General features: G+C 38.0%; 2 protein-coding genes and 1 long non-coding RNA gene across 5 annotated transcripts in view; 1 reads left to right on the plus strand and 2 right to left on the minus strand.

Moving 5' to 3' along the window:
• Nucleotides 1-1,541: 1,541 nt before the first annotated feature.
• The window catches only part of LOC146463558 (uncharacterized), a 50,203-nt gene continuing 26,769 nt past the window's right edge, over nt 1,542-24,975 (plus strand). For both annotated transcript variants that reach the window (XR_014856882.1, XR_014856883.1), the window contains exon 1: nt 1,542-1,854. This is a non-coding gene — a long non-coding RNA (uncharacterized LOC146463558). The remainder of the gene's footprint in view (nt 1,855-24,975) is intronic.
• Nucleotides 4,363-12,639, minus strand: LOC146463559 (C-C chemokine receptor type 1-like). 2 transcript variants are annotated; one of them, XM_085084302.1, is made up of 5 exons: nt 11,777-12,638; nt 10,822-10,893; nt 7,851-7,922; nt 6,597-6,668; nt 4,363-5,876 (listed from the first exon to the last, which is right to left on the minus strand). In XM_085084302.1, exons 1-5 carry the CDS (start codon nt 12,004-12,006, stop codon nt 4,505-4,507), a joined length of 1,818 nt encoding a protein of 605 aa, XP_084940428.1. In that variant the 5' UTR covers nt 12,007-12,638; the 3' UTR covers nt 4,363-4,504. The 2 variants fall into 2 exon arrangements, with proteins under 2 accessions (XP_084940428.1, XP_084940429.1); XM_085084303.1 differs by lacking the exon at nt 6,597-6,668 and having other exon boundaries at nt 11,777-12,639.
• LOC146463560 (uncharacterized) lies at nt 16,285-24,800 on the minus strand. Its single transcript, XM_085084301.1, has 5 exons — nt 24,483-24,800; nt 22,281-22,352; nt 22,090-22,161; nt 20,806-20,877; nt 16,285-18,703 (listed from the first exon to the last, which is right to left on the minus strand). Exons 1-5 carry the CDS (start codon nt 24,719-24,721, stop codon nt 17,296-17,298), a joined length of 1,863 nt encoding a protein of 620 aa, XP_084940427.1. The 5' UTR covers nt 24,722-24,800; the 3' UTR covers nt 16,285-17,295.

Below are 24,975 nucleotides of genomic sequence, written 5' to 3' on the forward strand. Positions count from 1 at the left end.
CGGCCAACACGACAATTTCTGACTGTGACTTTAAAACTTTATTTTTCATATCGCAAGAGACAGTTTATGTTAGGGGACATTTTTAAGTAAAAGAAGATCTCACTCAGCTTAGAAAATATCCAAGCCTTTGTAACCGTCAAGTAAATCACATAGATGTTGAACACCTGCTGTTCTTTTGAATAAGAAATGAGCTACAGTTTGTAAAGGCAAGAAAAGTAATATCTTTAGAATTTCCTCCATTTGCTAAGCTTACGCAAATGAAATTGAGTTGTTGAAATACTATTCGCTACGGGTCACCTTATATGACAAAAGTTCTTAAGTAAAAGCTCTTTATATCTGCCTGTAACAGATTTAGTTAAGATCCGTCTGCAATAAACAATATGTTCCTTGTAGACGATCTGGTCCACTAGCCAAATTCCCCCAAAGCCCCTGTTACATTTAAAAAATGGCGTAGAAGTGCAAGATACCTTCATAATCACTTCCCAGTTATTCAAAGCCTGATTAAGCTAATCCCGGATTAACGTGAACTTTGATGCGAGTTTAATTGATAATTAATAAAGATTCTCCCAAAAGATTTTTGTCCCTCAGTTTTGCCTTACACTTTTCTTAACCTTTAGCTTAAATTTAGCCTTTTAAACCATTTTAAACGAGCTAGATGAAAACCTCGATTAACTTTTAATCGTGGATTAGCGTTAATCGGCTTTCGAGTAACCGGGCCCAGGATGTCACGTTAGTCGTAAAACAATGCTTTATCGTCCTGTTTCCAAACCCTTCCAGTTTTTTAAAGTTCATAGGTTAGACTTTCCCTTTGAAAAAGAGTATCTCCAGCGTACGCTTTCGCCCATCTCAAAACGTTTGAGAAATTTGTAACGAAATCTCTTTCAAATGTGGAGACGTTTGCACTGAGCAGGCCATCTTAAATTAAAAACGAACGCTCTCATTTTGAAAAGTCAGGTTGAGCTTTTGACAATGTCGACGCCATGCACGAAACTATCTACCCTGAAAACACATCACTCGGTGAGTAGATGTTTTCTACAATTCCTTCCATCATATTAAGTAGGATTTTAGCGAACCCAGGGCCTTCTGTGATATTCAGTCCTAGCGAGAAGACACAAGAAGATGTCTTGCTTGATTTTGTTTTTGGCCGAATGTGAGGGGAGACAGGGGCTCTAATGTAATGTTTGGTTTTGTCAAAAGAGTTGATGAGGTAATTTCGCCACCGTACAGAGATTCCACTTAAATGGCTAAATTCCCTCATCAACTAGTTGATTAAAACCAAACTGATTAGTTTCCACTCCCCACCGTACCACAGCTTCTTTTAAAACCAACCCTCTTATCTGTTTTGTAATTTTACATTGACTGTCTAGCGATTTTAATTTGTTGCCACTTCCCCGATAGTAAACTCTTACGATGAAATAGCCATGCCCTTCAGTGAAAAGCTGCGAAAAATTAAGAAAGAAAGTTTCCTTTTAGTAAGTAGTAATTAAGAAGACGTAAGAATTTGTTCGAGAGCAGACTGGTAACCATCGGTAGCGGTTACAAAGTTGATACACGGACCGAGGCGAGCCACATGCTGTTTCTTTATCATTCAAGCGAAAAGTCATCATTAATTCACAGCAGATATTTGTTCCAATGGATTTTCTGTTCATTGTTCAAAAAGTAACGCCTCATGCCATCAGCCAACCATATCAAATCTCTTCACTTGCTGCGAGTATTCACGATCATTCACGATCGAAAGCTGCAATGAGGTCCAATGAATGCTCTGTGGTTGTTGTTGTTGTCGCTGTTTTGACTGGAAGATGCAAGTCTATGAATTAACTGAAGAGCAACTTTTGGCATTCAAAGGATAGCGAGGTACGACAATTTATATATTTTTCTCTTTTTATTTTAATTAATCGAAAGCGGCATTTCCATTTTTATCCGCTCCCACCCCCATGCCCCACTCCCCACAGGGCGGGCACGTTTTTGTTGAGGGGCTATGGGAATTTTTTTCAAAGGAGCGGGAAAAATCTGGAAGCCTCGGATTAATTTTCCAAAGGTACCACCAAAACGTCAAGCCACCAGACTTTTTTCTCTTCAAAGGGTGCAAATAAAGATTTGAGGAGTAGGATTCCAGCCTGCTATCTTTGAGGCGGTGGGGGTAGTGGTGGAGAGGGGAGGGGGAGTGCCCAAAAAAAGGGAATACCCCAACATACTTCAAAATCACAATCAACTTGATACCGGGTTGTAAGGGGTGCTCTGCATGCACCTATCATTTCGGTTAAACCAAGATGAGGGAACGTGTGGACAAACTCACTCAGTTGCTAAGATTACTTGTTATTGATATAAATGACCATCACATTCATTTACACAACCTAAGCAGTTGCGGAAATTAAGCCTGAAAAAAATTCATTGAGCTCTCAACAGGGCTATCAAGCTAGCCAACTGGGAGCTGGTCATTTTTATGAATATACCAGCTATGTGTTGACTTGATAGCTTATTTGGGTAGACAATGCAGTGGTATCCAAGTGGTCATGGCTTCGAAACCTGTTCAAGCTTGAATTTTTTTCCAGGCCTTCTTTTCGTAACTGCTTAAGTTGCATGCATAACTGCAATCGTATCAAGCTTTTTCTGCAGACAACTGTGTTGACAAGGGGTCTTGACAGTCTGCCAGCCAGCGAGTCAGCGAGCCATGCGAGGCAGACGGCGAGGCACTCAGGTTAGCCTAAAAAACACTCCGGTTAGCCTAAATAGCACTCAGGTTGGCTTAAGTAGCTCCCTAGTTAGCTTAATGGTTAGCATTTATGTTGGGGGTTGTTCGTGCCTTGCAAGCCTCGTATGTTTGGCTCGCATGGCTCGCATGGCTTGTACGTTTGGCTCGCATGCCTCGCATGTTTGGCTCACATGGCTTGCACGTCTGGCTCGCTGGCTTGCACATTTGCCACATTCGTTGACAAGCCAATTTCCTTATAATGGATATAATTAAACAATAAAGTACTTGACTCTGTGTTCAAATAATTGAAATTTATACAAGAGGTCACAACAGGGTCACCTAAAACAAAGCAGCGTTCAGTTTAACAGTGAATTGTGGGGTGAAATATCATAGCTTCATTAGGTCAGAGAGAAAAATATAGCATGCAGAAGCTCAATTAACTGCGGTCATCCTGCCTTCAGGTCTGTGGTCCAATATGCTCTTATCATAGATATTTTTTAATGCAATTCTTCCCAGGTTACCAGTTGCATGCATTAAAATCACTAGTCTGGACAAAGGTTGACAAGCATTTTGCATTTATATTTACTGATATTCAAACAGCACAAAAGAAATCACAATAATAATTATTTTATTTTGTGATTATATGTATAATATTGTTTTAATTATAATTAATAATTAATATATTATTAAACCCTCTGTTTATAATAATAATTATAGAACAGTGAAGGGATGCAAATTGATCTTAACAATATGGATAAACTACTGGCGCTTAAAAATCACATGTCATATATATAATTTCTTACATATTTATATGCAAATAGCACTGAATCCAAGTTACTAATATGTCTACACATGATTAACTTACAATTTCATATTTCTCAGTCTTAAATAAACATATATAGAGTTGCTCCTGTTTGCTGACATTAAAGCTATCTTCAAAACAGCCAATAAATCTGTTAGATATTTTACCTGTGTGCTACCAATGCAAACATTTTAGCAACTGCGTGTAGTTGTTGGGAGTGATTATACTCACAGATATACACCTTTAGTCAGCTGGTGTAGTTCTACAAAGTTTTTAGTCGGTGAATGAAATCTTGAAGAGTATGACAATTAAATGAAATCTACTGAGCAGTTATACTCAGTTTCATTTGCTACTGTTCATTAATCTGTACAAGTTGGTTCCAACTTTAGAGTCTGTTGATGAAATCCTCATGTGTAAATCAAATGAAAGCTTCTTTACAGTAATTTGTGTTGTGCTGTTTGTAACACTGGACAATGTGGTTCTAAGTTTTGAGTCTGTGGATGAAACCCTATAGTGTGATCATTCAAATGAGAGCTACTGAGCAGTGCTTTCCTGTGGTGTTGTTTATTATGCTGTACAAGGTGGTTCTAACTTTTGAGTCTGTGGATGAAACCCTAATGAGAGCAACTGAGCATTGCTTTCCTGTGGTGTTGTTTATTATGCTGTACAAGGTGGTTCTAACTTTTTACTCTGTGGATGAAATCCTAAAGTGTGACCATTCAAATGAAAGCTACTGAGCAGTACTTTCCTGTGATGCTGTTTATAACACTGTACAAGGTGGTTCTAACTTTTGAGTCTGGATGAAATCTTAATGTGTGACTATCCAAATGAAAGCTACTGAGCAGTACTTTCCTGTGGTGCTGTTTATAACACTGTACAAGGTGGTTCTAACTTTTGAGTCTGTGGATGAAATCCTAAAGTGTGACCATTCAATTATGAAAGCTACTGTGAGCAGTACTTTCCTGTGATGCTGTTTATAACACTGAACAAGGTGGTTCTACCTTTTGAGTTTATGGAGTTTGGCCATTCTCGCCGACATTAATAGCAGATACCCTCACGTTTTTTCGCCTGTTTGCAAGAGGAATTGTTGGAACATTTTTGACCTGAAATGCCCGTGGAAAGATCCTTCGTACGACTTTCTTGAGGGCTTTTAAAAATTCCTCATTTCTGAAGGCAAAGAGGAAAGGATTTAAACAGGCATTGGCGATCATACACATTGGTGGCAGCCAAGTGCGTAAAATAAAATTTGCGGCTGGGTCTGACAGAAGCTTGATATTTCCGGCGGTAACTACCACTATGACAAGGTTTGGAGCTGCATAGAAAAACATGTTTGATAGCACGATAATGCTAATGCGTTTGGCCAGGGTTGTCTCGCGTTGGTTACCCGCTCTTTGAGCAGATCGTCTGACAAAAATATAAATGTGGATGTACATACCAACTACAGCAAGGTAGATAGCTACGAACAGCAACATTAACACCTGACTGGCCAATATGCGATTTGATTTTCTAAAATTTTGAACCAAAACACACATATAGTTATCTCTGATGATTGGTTTGTCAAAGTGTTGTATTACATAACAGGATAATACGCCAAAAATGCAAATAAAAAAGGACAGGAAATATGCCATTCTGAAAGTGATTCGCCGACTTGGTCTCATACAGTGTACTATGACTAAATATCGTTCTAAAGTCATTACAAACGAAGTTAAGGCTTCGATCGTTTGTCCTAAAATTAACAAGGATCTAAAGTAAGGGCATTGATACTCTCTCCATTGGCGCAAGATAGAATCTGAGGTAAAGCCATGGCCGTTCGCGATTGTTACGGAAAATACAGCGAGAAACAAATCGCCGAATGCTAACTGCACTGTTAAAAATAAAGAAGGCTTCTTAATCAGAAAACGGCTGAAAAGAATGGTTACTATGACCACCAAATTGAATACCATGGCAACTACCCCGAGAAAATATTCAACAGGTCTGAGCGACCTTGCTTTATCCCAGCAATAGTTTTTATAAGTTTTTCGCACTTTATACATGGGAACTAGATTTAGTGCGCATGATTTGTCAGCGCAATTACCGTTAAAATACAAGAATTTCTTCTGGAATTGATCTATTAGAGGGATGTTATATAGCGGTATAAACTGGCAACCTTTGGGTTTCATCAGCACTTCCCGTGGGACGTCCGTTCTGCTGAAGTTGCAGTGCGTGCAGTCTTTGGTTGTTAACGTCGCACCCAGTATTGTCTTCAATGCTGTGTTTGTTAGCAGCTTCTTGTTGGCATTCAGCTTGAAGTTATAGTTTCCGATGATGTTGAGAAACTGAAGGTTGGGAAGATTAGTGGAGAGAGTTCCGCGCCATGTTCTTAGCTTGTTGTAGGCCAGGTTTCTAAAATAAATGAAATAATAATAGAATTTCAGAGGAAATCCTCTGACTGGCTCTTCAGTCCACTGTTTCCGATCAAATCTAATTAAATCTAAACGTAGATCGAATATAAGTGGAAACATTAAAAAATACTCTTCTTAAATTTCTAGAGTCAGTTCCACCACAGTTAAAATTTGCCTAAACCTAACCTGTGCAAACGAAGACACCATTCCTCACACGTATAAAAACGTTTAAACATTTTGGCGCACCAAGTACCCCTCCCTTCCTCCTCCTCCTCCCCCCCCCCCCCCGAAAACGACTTCACAAATGTATGCAAGTTATACGCGAGTCCTTAAGTACGATTTAGAAGCTCTATTTTTGAAAGTTATGGTGCTCCAGTCATCTGAATCAGATTCTTCCTTTTATCTTTTGGTTACTCATTTATAGGCAGAATCCATCCTTTCCGATTCTGCGGAAACAAAAATTGTAGTTCAACTTCATTGAAAGTAAGCCTTATAATAGTTTTTTTTTTTTTGAGGGCACCAACATTAAACCTTATTTGATAAGCGGGAATTAAAGTCTAACCAGTACAGACATATTTGGTTTTTCGTTAACAGGGTTAATAAGGTAGTTTGGCAACCGTAAAGCGATTCGAGGCCTGACGTTTCGAGTGTTAGTTCTTTGCCAGAGCGAATCTAATCAGTACAGGGCTTTTATATCACAAAGGCCCTGAACATGGCTTACAAGCACTCCAACTTTGCAAGTCCATTGAATGTCTTCTCCGTTATAATTTGTATTTTGTTATTGTCCAGAAACCTGAAAATTGTCAACAAAGCTGTATTTAGTAGACGAGATCATTTATGAATTCGTTTAGATACTTCAACACTGCATTGACAAGAAAGTGAATATATGAAAATTCATACATCTGAACTGCGGAAGAAAGAATGAACAAGTGAATGATCATCACAGTTATATGCGCAACTTAAGCAGTTGCGAAAAGAAAGCCTGAAAAAAATCTAGGCTTGAACGGGATTCGAAGCCATGACCTCTACGATACCGGTGCAGTGCTCTACCAACTGAGCCATCAAGCCAACTAGGAGCTGGTCATATTGTGAATTCGTAATATACTCGTAGAGGTGATGAGATGAAAGGGAAATATGGAAATTCATATATTTGAACTGCGGAAGAAAGAATCAATAAGTGAATTTTCATCGCAGTTATATACGCATTTTTAGCAGTTGCGAAAAGAAAGCCTGAAAAATAATTCATGAAGAGAAAACAAAGGAATTCACTACCGTGAAGGAGGTTTGGAAATGTGATCTTAATTATCACAAAAGTTGGTGAAAATTTACTTTGAATTTCTCCAAGAATTATTAACATCTTGTGAAGCTATATCAAACACTCAAAAGAGTCTTTCATCCTATTTCCAAACATCTCGAAGTTGGTTTAAAAGAATCTCTCCTGCGCCTGTTTTTTTCAACGTACTTTTCGGTGTTTGGAAATTGGATGAAACACTCGAAAGAGTGTTTGATATTTTACATCAAAGCACTGAGTGAGATTTGTATCACAACAAATTCAACTCAAGCCTCGTAGTATCCGCTCAAAGGACAGGTTATTAAACACACAACTGGAAAATAAAATGGGTTGCTGTGTGTCAAAAGAAATTAAAGCGTTCAGGTTGCCAATAATTGACCGCGCATAACATTTAATAAGTGAAAACTTTGGCGGGAGCTGAGTCCGACTGTACATATGTTCAGTTTTGGTCTTCTTTGCCGATCTTTTTTCGTTTATTAGACAATTCAGTTTTCATTTTTTATTTTTTAGCTCGGAAAACGTGTTGGTCAGCTCAACTTGTGTCTTGACATCTTGTCTTTCACATGCTTACATGCAGCCGAAGATTTATGTTCTCTCTTTCAAGCTCTATATATAATACATGCGCCATACGAGAACGTCAATGTTAACTTTATAATAAAAGAGACCAAAGAGTCGGCTACTCACAGATACTTGAGTGTTTTGAATCCTTTAAAGGTGTTTCCTGGTATAGCATCAATAATGTTGGATGAGAGATTCCTGCAGAAAAAAAAAACAGCAAGGAAGAAACAATTTTTTACTTATTCATCGACCGTAGGCCATCCATTCCCAATACTGACCGTTAACAACAATTAACGGTCCGTACCGGATTAGTCAGTGTGTGACAATAAAAAGAATGTTCTCCGTGACGAATACTGCGTTTCCTTTACGCTTTAGACAAAGCTTGATGTTCGCGTTAGCGAATGTTTACGTGAAACTGCGCATTCAATCTATGATTAAGCATTATACAATGAACTTTGTAAAACTCGCGGTTTGATTGGTCTAGAGGAGTGTGTGATTAGAGTATAGACGCACGATTGACGTCATCGAGTGGTGTGACCGGCGCACGTGATCAGAGTCTAGAGTCCAGCCAGAGTGACTGGTCAACAAAGTTTTGCAAACTGTTTTTGTGAGTAGCGGACAAACACAGGCAAATTTTCGCAGGAAAGGAAAACTGCCCAATAAAACATTGGGCAAAGACCGTTGAGAGCGACCTCAACCAGGACAAAAAAGCTAGAACTTTGTTGTGACGTGAAAAGGAAGCAAATATTTGTCGAAATATGTCGCCGATAAAAATCCGGTAATGGCGAGTAAATCGATTACTGACAAATCGCAGTGAAGTGACTTACATGCTGTAATATTTTGGGGTCAGGATTTCCTTCTGGATGAAGGTTAGTTTTGAAAATATTTTTAGTGAAATTCTTTCGGATTATACTCTAATTTAGAAGATCACAATGCTTGTGTGGAGTAGTCTAAAACTGAGTTTGCTGGAAAGTTTTTGACTCAGCTCAGGCAACGCAATGCTCGCTCACGAAATGTGTTGAAATGTCTTTGTTATTGTATAAAACAAATAGATTCCATTTTGCCGTGGGTCTGTACTCTGATAACGCACAGAGGACGTCAAAACGTTGTGAGAACATCAGTCACGCTACTCACCTGCGGCTCGTAGCGTACTTCTTTGTTCTCACCACGTTTTGACGTCATCTGTGCGTTATCAGAGCACAGACGTACGGCAAAATGGAATCTATAATTGTTAAATAGAGGACTTTTTCCGTGTTTACATAGTCTCATCTAAACACGAGGGGGGTTGGGAGAATTCGAGATAGTTATGCAAACCCGAGACGCAGTCGAAATTTTGTTTATTTATTTCTTGATTGAAATAGATGTTCTCAGTACACGCTCTGGACAATCATATTTGCTACTAGCCAATGAAAACGCACATCTGACAACACATGAACCAATCAAAATTTGCTTCATAAAAGTCAAAATCAAGTTGAAATTTGTGGCAAGCGTCAGCGAGCCCCGTGTGGATGACGGTGATTTCGCGATTTCAGCTTTGAATTCTCGTAAATCTTACAGAAAAATACCGAATATTCGGTGAAAACTAGAAGAAATTTTCAAAATATACGATTCTGTAAGGAAAGATTTTCAAGATGAGGAGTTTATTTAAGCTGAAAATGAATGTCACTGTGCATGGTCGCTCTTGAAAGTTACGCGAACTTGCCCGATGTGGCAGCCTGAGATGGCCGAGAAGTCGAGTCGCTCATCGTGCCTTGTGAAGTTTTGCTGTTTAGGAATCATAGCACAAGAAGCGGATCCAGACTTTGAAGTTGTTACTGGTAATAGTAATTGTAACAGTATGTTATTACGCTGAGAAAGTCTCGGAGAAAATACATTTTATACAAATTTGACAGCCAAAACACGGCAACCGGCCGTACAAAGTTTGATTTGAAACATTTTATAGTCTGTAGCATTTTGCTCGTTTTCGTGTCATTTTTTTGAATAAAGAATGTCTTTAAGAGAATTTTATTGTGGTACTCAGTTGCAAAAATTACCTTAATAAACGTTTACTGCGTATTTGTTGCATATTTTGTCGTCTTCACTTGAGCTCCCTCGACGAGGTCGTCTAGCTAGGGCAGGCAAAGCGCTGTGGTTCTTTTTTCTTTTGCTTTTTTTCCCTCGGGCTCAGGGGGAGGAGATAGGCAAACCCCGATCAAAAGTTTGGGAAATTTTTCTCCATTTCCTTAACAGTTGTACGAGTGAAATTACTTTGCGAGTCTTGCGAAGCTTTGAAATGTTTTGAAATTGTGCTGGGAGACACAAAGCGTGACGTCACAACCGTGTTTACATACTCTCATCTAAACACACCTATCGACCAATGAGAGCGCACGTACTATCTCAAATATTTTATAACAACTTGTAACTCAAAGCAATCGGCAATGCAAATATAACTATGCCACGTTCTTTAGTTTCACCATAAAATGAACGTTCTTTCACGAATGTTACGTTTCTTTTACGCTTTAGATAAAGCTTAATGTTGGCGCTAGCAAGTGTTTACATGAAACTGCACACTTTCACTCTATTACAACTTGTAACTCAAAGAAATCGCCAATGCAAATATCACTATATGCCTCGTTCTTTAATGTGTGACCACAAAATGAAGGTTTTTTTTCCCACGAATATTTCGTACGTTTCCTGCTTCAGTACGCTTTAGAAGAAGCTTAGTGTTTGCGTCAGCGAGTGTTTACGTAATGTTTAAAACACGAGCAGCAGTGTTATATCGGGATTTAAGACCACGAGGCGCAGCCGAGTGGTTTTAGACCCGATAAAACATGTGCTGCGAGTTTTTTGAACGGCTTCAAAAATATTCCTGGAAAAGCGAGCGTAAAGAGAGTTCATAACAATGATGCTTTTTTTGAACGTTGGAAATAAGCATACAAGAAAAACACCGCATACGAATGAGTAGTGTTTTATCTGCTGCTAAAACACCGCATACTAATAAGGAGGAAGTTTATCGACCATTTGATTGACTGATTGATTCATTGACTTGGTCCAGATGCTGAAAATGATCCCATTTATTTTAGATGACGGTCTTTAGTTAAAAGAGAGTTCAACTTACAGACTTTGAGCAGCTGACATGTTTGTCAAGACCGTCGATGAAATATTTTCAATGCTGTTTCCTGATATATCCCTTAAAAAGTAGGCAAAAATATTGTTAGTTTGTTAACGTAACACGAGAGGAGATGTAAAATGAAAAAAAAACAAAACAAAAACAAAAACAAAAAGGAAAAAAATTTTTTTCTACATACAACACCTGTCTGATATTTTTCAATTAAATGATGACTCATTCCGGAATGAGTGCCATTGCCAGCTAATAACTTGTGGAGCATTTTAATATCTATTGACAGGTTTTAGATTGCAATAAAAAGGGAGTGCATTCGACGCGAAGTCTCTTTCCTTTCAGAAATATATAGTGGGTCAATTTTCAAATAGAAAGAAATTTATTTGACAAGTGCGGTGGAGTTTTTCATTCATTTATGTATTTTCTTTTTATCTTCTTATTGATTTACAACACCGTCCATTCATTTTCTAGGCAATATTTTAACAAATTAAATTTTTCCCGCTCGCTTCAATAAGTTATAAAACTGACCGATCCTTTGTCGGCATCCGACATCGTGTTGGATCAACCCGCTGAATGAATATTTTCTTTTTTAAAGATAAAGTGGCTAAAAATGTAAAGGCTTTACTTAACGAAAGCAAGATAAAACTAACGGAAGTGAAAAACACAAGAATCAAACTTAGCCGTTTTTTCTTGCTTTCCTAGCTGATGGGGCTTTTGTTTTTCTTATCATTTTCCCTTCATGCAGACTGCATGGTTAACAGAGATTAAGACCGATTGTGACACTGTTCCTTGTTACAAAATGCTTGATTTTCTATCTGGGAAGGATGGCAAGATCATTATGCCTGCGTTGTTTGTTTTTCATTTTATGTAAACTCTTGTTCTTGCAATGAAGACCGAAGTTGGAGTAACCATAAGCCATAAAGGAACGAAAAAAATGCTACATTAAACTTACAAAGAACAAATGTTGTCTGCAAACGACAAATTCACCAGGTCTCCTTGTTTGATTGGACGACACTGAACTGCCAAAAGCTCGGCCATCGCGGGGAGTGGACAGGACGAACACAGACATTTTCTTGGACATGGTAACTGAGACTGCAAACTAACATTCTGTCCTCGACTTGCTGTAACGGCTGACAGCATGGCAAAAATCTGCCATAGTGGAAAAGTCGACTGTTTGCCCATTGTCGTTGCTTGGGCAAACAATGAAGTGTTGTTGGGCTTCTACCTACCACGCGTTTGTATTCAACTCACATTTACGTGTGACGTACACTCGGAGAGGTATAAACAACTGAGTTTGACGCTTTCCTCCCGCGTATAATGTCTTGCTCGTTAGCCCATTCACCTATCAAATCATTGATATTTCGTCAGGTGCATAGTTTGTTAACAGTTTTTAGTACATCATTAACCTTCTTGGAGAAGCGGGATGCTTTATCTCGATCAGTGATGTGATGTCAATCAAAACTTCAACACAACCAATAACGACTCTATTTATATCTTTATTCAGTCAATATTGACCTAACTTTTCCCACTCTCTTCAGAAAATTAAACAAATTATCCCCAACACACGTTTCTAACCAAACGTTTCTAACGAAAACAAGAAGAATAAACCTGCTGCATCCTAAAGCTGGAGTTTGTTAGTTTGACGGTAATCACCTCCAGATGGCTATTTCATTTTCCTCTCCTTTCGCCTCTGACACAAAAAAACCTTGGAACCGTTCCACAGTTTAAGAGTACTTCCTGGGTTCGATAGGGTAAAAAAGGGAAAAAAACATTTTTTTTCAACTAAATAGAATTTGAGGATTTTATCTAACATTTACTGAAAAAAAAATTGAAAAATATTAAAAAGCGCGCGAGATATTTAGGAAAACGTATTTCCATCTAAAAGTAAATAAATAAAAAAGGTGTCATAATCTTCTCAGTGCGAGACGCCCCAGAGGAATTTTCGCGGCAAACGCTTCATCCGGCAGCTCTTATTTCAGAAATAAGCATATTTTGTTTACATCTCGCCTGCAGAAAATTTCTCGCTTCGAATTTTATATTCTTTGCCGGCGCTTCCCACATGGAAAAGTCATCAAAAAACGAAAAGAGCCTGTGGATAAAATCTCGGAAGAAGCTAGGGCCTAAGAAAAAGGGAAAGATTAGACTGTTCACAGCCCCCTTATTTTTCCGTGGGATTCTCGAGACCGGTAGGCTTCGATGGAACCGCCGCCATCTTTGTTTATGTAAGCGAGCGCGATCTGGGGAAAGTGTCTAAACTACCGAGGGGAGCGGGAGTGGGTGTTAGTATAGTGGGGGAAGGGAAGCGAAAAAATAGAAAAAATATTTTTCCCGCCGCCTCCCAACTCCGCTCCCCCCCCCTCGGTAGTTTAGACACTCTCACCAGATCGCGCTCGCTTATACCAAAGCGTACCGGTCTCGAGAATCCCACGGAAAAATAGGGGGGCTGTGAACAGTCTAGGGAAAGATAGGTTTCAGCGAGGATCGAAAACGTGATCTTGCAGAGAGCAACAAAGGCTCTTGGTTCGACCAAGAAGCTCTAGTCGACGTTGAAGGTTCTGTCGAAGGTGATCACGAAGAACTGGAGCAGCGGCCTTCAAATTAATCCACTGTTATTGGATCAAGTACACAGAGGTCGATTGCCGTGCAAAAGTCCTGCAGGGTAACTTTGTAAGCGTCCTGTGAAAATATCAAATATCATATTCTGTATCCTCAGGGCCGATTTCTTTCTTCTGCAGCGAGATAAAACCAAATAACGTTTTACTGCGCGCTTGTAAATAAATGAAACATTGGAATAAAATCAGCAAGAATTAGACCGATTAAATAGAACTCACCAGAAGCGTATCAGCCCACGTGTAATACTGGAGATAGCGCGTTCTGCGTGGCCCTTTCTCTCGCTTTTTGCTCCGCTCCACGCTATCTTGAATATTTCTTACGAAGAAATCACCATCGTACCTAAATAACAGTAAAAATGCGATTTTCTTTCATTATGCATTTCCTTTGATACGAAATGAATAATCGCTTTAGCTTGAAGTGTAAATTACATTACACGCAATCAAAACGAACAACCTACCCAATAGATTTCATCTCTGTTATCAGTGCACTCCTCCGAGGAGTGCACAGTTTGGCAAACTTGCCGCTGACGCGCTTCTGGTTTCGTTAGCCTTGGTTTTTCCCCGTTTTCCTGGTTGTTCCTGGTGGCAGATTCTTTTCCTTCTCAAAATTTTTGCCTTTACTACTTCCGACAGCAAAAACCGATGTAACACAACTTTAAAATGAGAGATAATGCTTGATTTTGTTGTGCACTAATTTGTTCTTGTTGTTTGCATGATTTTTTGTGTGCTAATTTACACGTTTCACAAAAGCGGGATTATTTCGAACTCTTTCAGGACACGCGTTTCTGGCCCCGGAATTTTTGTTATTTTGTTTCTGTTTCGTTTTTCAAGTTATTTACTGGTAAGTGTATTGCTTTCAGGGCTAAAATTAGTAATCGTGCGGGACTTTACTACAAGCGAAATGTGATAGTTTAAGAGCCGTTGTCAGTAACTTTCAAGAATCCAGCTTAAAAATAACGGTAGTTTGGAAATGTAGCGTGATATGAGAGACACGGTATTAATTTCAATGATTTCAAGTTATTTTCGCGGGAAGGCTCTTTGATCTCGCTTGAACGTCTCAATGTAAACTCGAAAATTTCACCTGATAATATGGGGAGAACTCAAGTTTAAAGCTAGTTATTTAAGTGTATAAAAGCATGAATGAAACCAGAGACCTTGGCTTTTATCTAAAAGCTTCCGTGAAGTGTAATGACACGTGCAAAGTAACAGGAGGAACATGAAGTACTGAAACGGACAATTGTGTCTGTGCTAATTATTTCAACATGATAAGTAAGAAAACTTGCCCGTTCAAGAAAGCTCTTTTATTAGCAGCATATTCGTATACCCCCGATGATATGGTCATCTGAAATATGACAAAAATCACTCTATCTAAGGAATAGCATAGATTGTATTCTTTACGTGGGCAACATCAAATGTAAGAATGTTCAGGTCGAGATAAAATATAGTTTGGAAGCAAGCACAAGGGATGTAAAAACTATTGTGAAAACATCGCCTCGAGAAGACGTTTCCCTGTCTTGAACGAGAGTTTTGAAAATGTACTATTTTGCATGATTTCAATCGGGCCATCGGGCACGTTTTGGCCGATTTTGAAGTTTCCCTGGAACTTTTGATATTTTTGAAAATAGTTCACCAAAAGGGTCCGTTTTGGGCAAATAAAAAGAAATTCGAATTTTCGCTTCTGTTGCCGGATTCTTAAAGGTAACTGACAACGGCTCTTCAAAGCGCTAATAATAATAATAATAATAATAATAATAATAATAATAATAATAATAATAATAATAATAATAATAATAATAATAATACTCATGATCATGATGATGATGATGATGATGATGATGATATTTTTTCGCGCACTTGTTAAAAATAGTATTTGAGACGTATGAGGAAGGCATTATTCCAAGCGCACATTTTAGGTCTTTCGATATAGTTTTTATGGCTTTATACTCGCTTTTTAACCGGTGTTTAAGTATTCTTCTGCGAAACTGTATTCTGCGAGGATTGGAATATCGAACTGCGCAATGCGCAATGGAAATAAATGTGATGGTATATTTTAAGCGTGGTAGATAAATGAGAATGATGTATTATTCAGTGAGTGACAGGTATACTCGAAGAATAAGGAAATCCAGTTGTTTGACGCTATGAAAGAGGGAAAAAACTCAAATTGCACTGGCTCCTTCTTATTTATAGCACATTCAACAAAATTATGATACGAATCGAACGAGAAGATCCCAACGTCTTCAGCCAAGTAATGATCCAGGTTTTTGTGCCTTTTGTGTTTTTTCTTTGAAGTTCTGAAGCAGGTCTTCATTGGAAACTGCAAAACATGTTGTTTTGGTGACGTTCAAATTTACCGCGTTTGGCCGTGCACACGCGAGGTTGCCACGGTACCAAATCTCTGTAGACTGTTCACAGTCCCCCTATTTTTTCGTGGGATTCTCTAGACCGGTACGCTTCGATGGAACCGCCGCCATCTTGGTTTGTAAAAGCGAGCGCGATCTAGGGAGAGTGTCTAAACTACCGAGGGGAGCGGGAGTGGGTGTTAGTATAGTGAGGTAGTGAGGTAGTTTAGACACTCTCCCCAAATCGCGCTCGCTTTTACAAACCAAGATGGCGGCAGCTCCATCGAAGCGTACCGGTCTCGAGAATCCCACGGAAAAATAGGGGGACTGTGAACAGTCTAAAATCTCTGATATAAAGCTCGGTTCACTCAACAAGTACAAGCGCTTCGAAGCCTGGGGACAAGGCTGACAAATAGCATATCAATGACACCTATGAAGAATCATACATTCAAACATCACTCAATTCCAAGCCATATTCTACTTCATTTATTTCCACTAGCTAAGGAGAGTTTATCTTTTAATAAAGTCATTTACGTTTCATTTTACTTGAAAAAAGCAACCTTTAAAACGATTTCCAAATCAAGTGGATTCAAACCCACATTATCTTATCTTACAATCTTCAACTTATTTTTAAGGATTATATGCAAGAAAACGCTTAACATACTTAGGCTGGCTTCCATAGGGCATGAAACGTCGCTTGTTGGCTTTTAGCATAGAGAATTGATTTTTTTGTACCTTGCTAAACTGAACGAGATCTGGAGTTGTGAGCTCTTTTTTTGTGCAGAAATATTTGCATCTTGCCAAGAAGAATGAAATAATAAAAAATATGGGTGTTAGCTTTTTCCTGGATAATAACCATATATTATATCTAATTCTTCTACTAAATTAGTTGTCCTTTAACCCCTAATATTAAAGAACAAATTCTCCTATCTCGTTCCCATACTTTTCTTATAAAAGTACTGGGGAGAAGTTATCAAAATATCAAGAAAATTCACCTTGGGTGATCATATCCTTAATTCTCATGACCTCATGGGTTGAATAAGCATTGATATTGCAAGGAAAAATTTTGATGCTGATCACTGGGTTAAGCAGAAAAAAAATTAACAAGGCATAATTTCTTTAAATGATGACCGAACAAGTAGGCTCAGTAAATGTTTTCTTGTAATGGCTGCTTCTCAATTTGTAGGAAATCACATTTTTTTGGAAAACGCGCGCTACAAAGGCGGAACTTGACCAGAAACGTTAATTTTATTCCCTGCCATGTTCGCTGGTTTTTGTCAAAATTGTAGGCGAAACAGTCTTCTTTTGAACGTTTTTTTGCAAAAACAAAACAAGAAAAAAACATTTTGGGGAAATCAATTCAAGGGCGGTCAAATCAGCAAACAGCAAAATATCAGACTGCTCAGGAACCAATCAGAATGTTTCTTTCCGTCATGGACCAGTTCAGCTGTCAAGTAAATACCGTTAATTTTCCGTTAATCTTTTAGTGATTTAACAGCTTGGAATGACGGCAGTTTAATTTACATTGCGTACAATTCAATAAACTCATCAAGAGTTTGCCGAGAGGAGTTTCGTTCCTGATCGCTGCCATTCACAACATATAGCCCCCCTTTATTTCGACGACTTTTTTGAAGAGAAAGTATTTTCTCCAGACATGCTCGGGGAATGATCCTTCGTACGACTTCCTTGAGAGACTTTAAGAATTCCTCATTTCTGAAGGCAAAGAGGAAAGGATTTAAACAGGCATTGGCGATCATACACATTGGTGGCAGCCAAATACGTAAAATTAAATTGTCGGCGCGGTCTGATAAAAGACGAATATTTCCGGCTGTAACTACTACTATGATAAGGTTTGGAACTGCATAGAAAAACATGTTTGAGAAGACAACGATGCTGATGCGTTTGGCCAGGGTTGTCTCGCGTTTGATACCTGCGCTTTGAGCAGATCGTCGGACAAAAATATAAATGTGGATGTACATACCAACTACAGCAAGGTAGATAGCCACGAAAAGCAGCATCAATACTTGACTGGTCAATATGCGTTTTGCGGTTCCAAAATTTTGAACCAAGACGCACATATACTTATCTCGGATGATTGGCTTATCAAAGTGTTGTATTACATAACAGGATAATACGCCAAAAATACAAATAAAAAAGGACAGGAAACAAGCCATTCTAAAAGTGATTCGCCGACTTGGTCTCATACAGTGTACTATGACTAAATATCGTTCTAAAGTCATTACAAACGAAGTTAAGGCTTCGATCGTTTGTCCTAAAATTAACAAGGATCTAAAGTAAGGGCATTGATACTCTCTCCATTGGCGCAGGATAGAATCTGACGTAAAGCCATGGCCGTTCGCGATTGTTACGGAAAATACAGCGAGAAACAAATCGCCGAATGCTAACTGTGCGGTTAAAAATAAAGAAGGCTTCTTAATCAGAAAACGGCTGCAAAGAATGGTTACTATGACCACCAAATTGAATGCCATGGCAACTGCCCCGAGAAAATATTCAACAGGTCTGAGCGACTTTGCTTTATCCCAGCAATAGTTTTTATAAGTTTTTCGCACTTTATGCATGGGAACTAGATTTAGTGCGCACGATTTCTCAGCGCAAGTACCGTTAAAATACAAGAATTTCTTCTGGAATTGATCTATTAGCGGCATGTTATACAGCGGTATAAACTGGCAACTTTTGGGTTTCATTAACACTTCTCGTGGGACATCCGTTCTGCTGAAGTTGCAGCGCGCACATCCTTTGGTTGTTAATGTCGCACCCAGTATTGTCTTCAATGCTGTGTCAATCAGCAGCTTCTTGTTGGCATTGAGCTTGAAGTTATAGTTTCCGATGATGTTGAGAAACTGAAGGTTGGGAAGATTAGTGGAGAGAGTTCCGCGCCATGTTCTTAGCTTGTTGTAGGCCAGGTTTCTAAATGCGAGAATAAAAAATGTCCATCTTTAGGAGATGTTTCGCAAAATGACTTTTAACTAAATCGGTTCAGTTGTACTCCTACAAGCAAACGTCGCGTACCATGGTTTTATTATCGCACTACTGTTAAAATACAAGGCGAGACAAGTGACACAAGTGCAATTATGCCTCGAAATTCGTACGGTTAGCTATTTGTATAGTAGAAAGCCAGTTTGGCGCTTACATGTACTGTAAAAAAGGGCTCATCTTGTCTCGGTATTACCATAAAGTTTTCTTTGCTACTTATCAAAATAGCTTAGCTCGGGTAATAAACCTCTTATTCCTTGTTTTGCTATGCAGTATCGCCGTATATTTTTACGCACTGTTTTTATCTTGACTTGCCCTTTAGGCTCTAGTCGGGGTCGACTCGTAAAATATACAGAGATACTCCATACCAAAACAACTAATATGTTGTATTTATTCTCCAATTCCACTTAGTACGCTTGCAAGCAAAAAACGCGAAGCTAGCATGACTATTTAACAATTTTCCGGCGAAATCGCATGGAATATCGCCTGATACTTAGCCGACGAGGCCCTAGGCCGAGTTGGCTAAAATCAGGGGTTATTCCGCAAGATTGAGTAGGGTAATTGTTTTTTATTCAACACATGGACAACAAAGCACAGTTTTATTGTAGAAATGCTCAAGACGATCTTCCAGGATCGTTACTCGTTTAAAGCACTCTGCGATTTTTTCTCCCCGACACATTAATTAAACTCTTCCAACGTTTTTATTATGATCAAATTAGGAAGAAATGTTCAATCTTGCTTCGTGAAGAAATTTCAAAGCGATAGTTGTCTCTTTTCTTGGTTTTTTGCTAACATTCGTTGATGACATGTTCGATGGAAATATGGCCGTGTTAGTTGAATGTCACAACTTTCACCTCTCACTTGTGGAACAGAAACTGGATTGCGGCCAAATGTGTTAACAGATTTTCACAGATGAAGGAGGGAACTTTCCACTGATGTATAGAAGAGTCTGTGAGTACGAGCCACTTTTGCAATTTATTCCTCTGAACTTCGGCTAAATCGCACGTTGCAATAAGTGCTCAAAGTTGATAAACTTTGTGCCCTCAGCCCTATTACAGTAATTAAAGCTTATGATTGCAATACATCATATCATAAACTTGAAGGGTAATCGTTTCTTACTAGCAAATGAGGAGGTTTTGAATGAACTGTATTCTCCAGAACTAACAACCTTGCAAAATTCACGATCTCCCAAAGTTCGAATCACAAAATTTTAAGAAAATTAAATTTATCCATTTGTGTTTCATATTTGTTACTTACTTGCCAAGAGAAGTTGATGAAAGAGTTATCAGCGAAATAAATTTTTAGGATAAAAAATTGAATATGAGGTTCTTAGAGAGAGTCGCTCTTAACACTACAGTGATATATTAAAAAAGCTTCACATATCACTCAAAATTTTCGATAAGCTTCAAAAATCATTCATAATTCATAAACCCATTGACCTATCAAATGGTCGATAATACATTACGTGCAGTGACTTTATATCGATAAACCTCCTCCTTATTAGTATGCGGTGTTTTATCAGCTGATAAAACACTCCTCATTAGTATGAGGTGTTTTTCCCGTATGCTAATTTCCAACAATCACATAAGCATAATTAATTGTTATGAACTCTATTGACACGCTTTTCCAGGAATGTTTTAGAAGCCGTTTAAAAAACTCGCAGCACATGTTTTATCGGGTTTAAAACTACTCGGCTGCGCCTCGTGGTTTTAAACCCGATAAAACACTCCTGCTCGTTTTTTAAACATTTACGTGAACTTCAGCTACTAATGGACAAGATTGAAGTTACTACATGTAGTTAGTCATGGAAACTTTATTTAGATATCTTCTTATAGTATTTATATTGCATTTTGTTTCTTTTATATATCTCATTGTAATTGGTTTCTGAAAAAACCATTAGTGGATGGAATCAATAAAGTTGTATTGTTTTGTATTGTATAAACTAGGCGATACTTTTTTTATTGCATTTATAATCATCTTCATGATGACCTATAAAAGTAATAAATAACAGGCATCCAGTTTTAAATTAAACTTACAGATATTCCAACTGTATCAGGCCATTGAATGTTTCCTCAGTTATGATTTCTATTTTGTTGTGGTCCAAAAACCTGAAAAATGCCAACAAAGTATCAGCAATAAATTACTGTCTTTCGTGGATGAAGCTACCAACGCAACCTCCCTTCTCCACCCGCTCGTTTGATGTTGTAAACAGTGTATGACGAAAAAAAAAGCTCGAATTTAGTTCATCTTTGCCAGCTTATTGATATTCAAAATGAAAATACGAAATCAGATTAAAAGTCTCTGTCCTAAAAGGCGATTGTTGTAGGAAATACGTTTTTTCAAAAAAAAAAATCTTTTTTTTATGTCTTTGGTGTCACGATAATTAATATTAAGAATGATTTGATACAATTTTTTATTTAACAAAAAAACAATTCTGCACTGAGTACCAATAGAAACGTAAAAATTAGCTTCATGAAACGCGGAGTGCAATTTGGTCACTTCGCGTTTAGATTTTGCTAATTCACGTTAAAAACAGACACACACACAAAAAGTATTAGCTTGAAATAATAAGAATTTACTTCGCGCTTGCGTATGACAATGTGAATCAATTGATAATGCTATGTGTACAGAACACCGCTGAGCGAATCAATTTTTGTTCTGTGGAACAAAAACCGTTTTTTTGCTTCCTGAGTGCCTCAAAGGTCTTAGCAAATAGTAACGATACGTTATGAACACAGTACAGTAATTAAGAAAAGGTGGTCCCTGGTGCTTACCATTTACATGGAAAACCCGGAAATTCCAGTTGGAAAATCAAATGGTACGCATCATTCCATTTGGAGTACCCCTGCAATTGTGGGCGTCTGGTCAAAGTGTTGCATTTTTATTACTCCTTTCGGGATTTACAGCTGATGTTCATACATTGTGCATGTTATCTATCTTCTGTTAAGACAAGCTAAATCATTTCGTATTTGTGCCGAAAATTTCCATCCGGGTGGTTTTCGTAAATGGTCAGCACCCCAATTCTCCTTGCTGGTGAGTTTGGCTTTCATGGCCATGCCAAATATGGTCTCAGTCGAAATGGCAGTTTCTTGGAGTAAATGGAATGCGCTCAAACCGAAGCAGTTCCTAACTGAAATTGCCTAACTAATTTAGTAAATGGTAAACAGCCCGTTGTTTTCCTCGACGATCATTAAGATTTTCGAAAAAAAAAAAATTACTTTTTCCCTCGGGACCATTTAAGTGTTAAATATCAACCTCGTTCCCAAGCTTACAAGGGAAAAACCTGGGAACGAGGCTGTGTTAACCAACGTCGTACTCACAGGTGCTTGAGTGACTTCAACTCCTTAAAAGTATTTTCCGGAATGATCTCGATAAGGTTGTATGAAAGAGTTCTAGGGAAAAATAGTTAATGGTTAAATATCTGAGATTTCTGCCAACTCATACTTCCTTCGCAGGTTAAATATAATAATATTAAATAAAAAATTCCAAGAAATTTGCGAAATCAACTTACAGATTTTGAACATCCGTCAAGTTTTTGAAAATCTCTAATGAAATATTTTCAATGTCGTTTCGTGACAAATTCCTGGAGAACAAAAGGCAAATATATGAGTTGATTAGTTGTGGGTTTGGAGCATCCGTCTCGATTACTCGCCCTGTAGGAAGTTTGGAGACATGATATTAGTATCAGTATCGTTTTTGTTGTTGTTTCTCATTTATTGCTTGGAGGTGAGCGGGCTCAAAACAAAGAAATTGTGATGACCTCGTGTTTTCCATTAATTGCTCAACGTCATTCTTGTTGGTTTTGTCGAAGTAAAACAAACGAAGCAAAAATTAGTAAAAAGAGTCAGCGAAAGTAAAAAAGATCTTACTTTAAACCCCGGATTTAAATCATTCAAGTTGTGCTGCTGCGTCTAAACAATTAACTTGCCAAAGCGATAAAATATTCAAATGAAAAATTTAAACGCTTTTCTTGGCATTGTCACAAACAACAGTGCTTTAGACAAAAGTACAAGACTCCAAATTATTAGGCTTCTGTCGACGAGTCTTATATTTGCGTTTGTTCAGTCGCTTTTGTGTCAACTTTTACACATCGCTCTTCAGAATCAGGATAACCTAGGACTACAGCAGTAGCAAAAAGTTAATAAAATCGATCGATATTTCTTGTATTTAAACGTTTCAAACACTGATGCAGTTTTAGCTCTTTGCGTTCTGTGGTTGGACTGCGATTTAGCTAATTAAAATTGAGAGCAAAAACAGAATGCAATTTCAAAGAGGAACCTAGTCAATTTTGTTCCGGTCACTGTTAGAATTACAGTTGAAATTGGCCGCCGGATCAGTTAAATTTCCCATATCATTAACTAGATTAATTCCCTTTTTCGTATTCGAAATAATCGAAGGGTTATTTCGCGCATGGAAAAATCTAAACGGTGGTAATATATTTAAATGAACAAAATATTCGATTTAACATTTTAAAGTTTTAAACCAGCACAGTCTTAAAATTGAGAAAAACTTATATTCTTCCCTGAACATTATTTGATATCTCAGTAAAACTGTTTTGTTATAATTGTTTTTTGTATCTTTGTCTTGTTTGTAATTGGCCCTTTCTCTAATTAATTTTTTTTACCCTTTTTAGCACAAAACAGAGAAGCTCCCTGTATCGGAAATAAGGCGTTTTAAACTAAATTGAAGTGGTGAAAGTAATCCTATTGATTCGATGGACGTTAACAAGTTAAATCCCAAAAGTACAACTTCAAACTGTTGTATACATTGGAAAATGGAAAAATAAAAATGCACGTCACAGCAAAGTGATGCTCGGCATCTTTCATTTGAAAAGTCTTACTATAAGATTCCAAACCCAATAGTGAGAACAACGTTGTGTAGCGTTAGTAAACAGCACTGGAGGAAGCACTACTCAGTAGCAGCTTTCATTTGAATAATCATACTAAAGGACTTGATTGACCGTCTCAAAAGTTAGTATCCCTTGCACGGCATAATAAACAGCACCATAGCAAAGTACTGCTCAGTAGCTTTCATTTGAATGGTCACACTTCAGGATTTCATCCACAGACTCAAACGTTATAAGAAACACCTTGTACAGCATAATAAACAGTACCACAGGAAAGTACTGCTCAGTAATTTCTATTTGAATGGTCATACTTTAGGATTTCATCCAAAGACTTAAAAGTTATAAGAACCATCCTGTATAGCACAATAAACAGTACCACAGGAAAGTACTGCTCAATAGCTTTCATTTGAATGGTCACACTTTAGGATATCGTCCACAGAATCAAAAGTTATAAGAAACACAAGCATAATAAACAGCACCACAGGAAATTACTGCTTAGTAGCTTGATTTGAGTGCCGGGCTACATTTTAGGATTTCGTCCAAATGCTCAAGGGTTAGAATAACCTTTAACAGCATAATAAACAGCACCACAGGAAAGTACTTTAGGATCTTACCAAACACTCCAAAGTTAGAACCACGTTACATGCCCGAAAACTGCATGTTTTTTCCGCGTCGGAGGAAATGGGGTATTGTAAACGGCGAAAGCTAAAACTAAACCTTTTCAGTGTGCATGAACAAAATAAAGCTAAGTCATCTGATAAGGATAAATTAAACAAGTACAACATTAGTAAAGATACAATAACTATAATCCTAAAATTCACAGATGTGCCTTAGAATAACTTCTATTTAAGTACTGAAAGGACTTACAAAGAACAAATCTTGTCTGAAAACGGCATATCCCTGAGTTTGTCCAGGCGAGTATGATTACACTTTACTGCCAAAAGATCGGGCTTGGACAGAGAGCAGGGCGAGCAGACACAATCTTCTAGACATATTGACTTAGTTTGAAAGATGGCATTTTGGAAACTAACATTTTGGTTTGTGGTAATCGTCGAAATTGTGGCGAAAAGGACTTGCCACATGAGAAAATGCGACTCTTTGGCCATTGTGAATTGCTCAGGGAAAGGTTAAAGAGTCAATTGAAGCCGTCTTTTGATTCACAAGTATTTCAAGTAAAAATTGGGAGTCGCGTTGTCATTTTAAAAATCAATTTTTTACACTTCCGATACGATCAAGTGGAAATATAATTTGATCCAGCAGAACTAATAGGCTCTTGCTCATAGGTAATGAAAGCTGTCAACACAGAGATTGCAATTACTTGTGAACCATGACTTTGAGAGTGTTCTCGTTTGCTAACTGT

The sequence above is a fragment of the Pavona decussata genome, unplaced genomic scaffold (genome assembly GCF_977016875.1).
Source record: "Pavona decussata unplaced genomic scaffold, jaPavDecu1.1 SCAFFOLD_175, whole genome shotgun sequence".
Classification (NCBI taxonomy): domain Eukaryota; kingdom Metazoa; phylum Cnidaria; class Anthozoa; order Scleractinia; family Agariciidae; genus Pavona; species Pavona decussata.

Bases quoted from the DNA above. Each gene is read 5' to 3' on its own strand.
- LOC146463559 (XM_085084302.1), bottom strand. From the start codon at position 12,006: ATGGGCAAACAGTCGACTTTTCCACTATGGCAGATTTTTGCCATGCTG. The intron at 6,669-7,850 runs GTGAGTAGCCGA...GACAATTTTCAG, and splicing joins TTCAAAACACTCAAGTATCT to GTTTCTGGACAATAACAAAA. The intron at 5,877-6,596 runs GTAAGCCATGTT...CATTTATTTTAG, and splicing joins CTTGCAAAGTTGGAGTGCTT to AAACCTGGCCTACAACAAGC.
- LOC146463560 (XM_085084301.1), bottom strand. From the start codon at position 24,721: ATGGCCAAAGAGTCGCATTTTCTCATGTGGCAAGTCCTTTTCGCCACA. The intron at 22,353-24,482 runs GTAAGTCCTTTC...TTTGTTCTCCAG, and splicing joins TCAGACAAGATTTGTTCTTT to GAATTTGTCACGAAACGACA. The intron at 18,704-20,805 runs GTAAGTTTAATT...TCTCGCATTTAG, and splicing joins CTGATACAGTTGGAATATCT to AAACCTGGCCTACAACAAGC.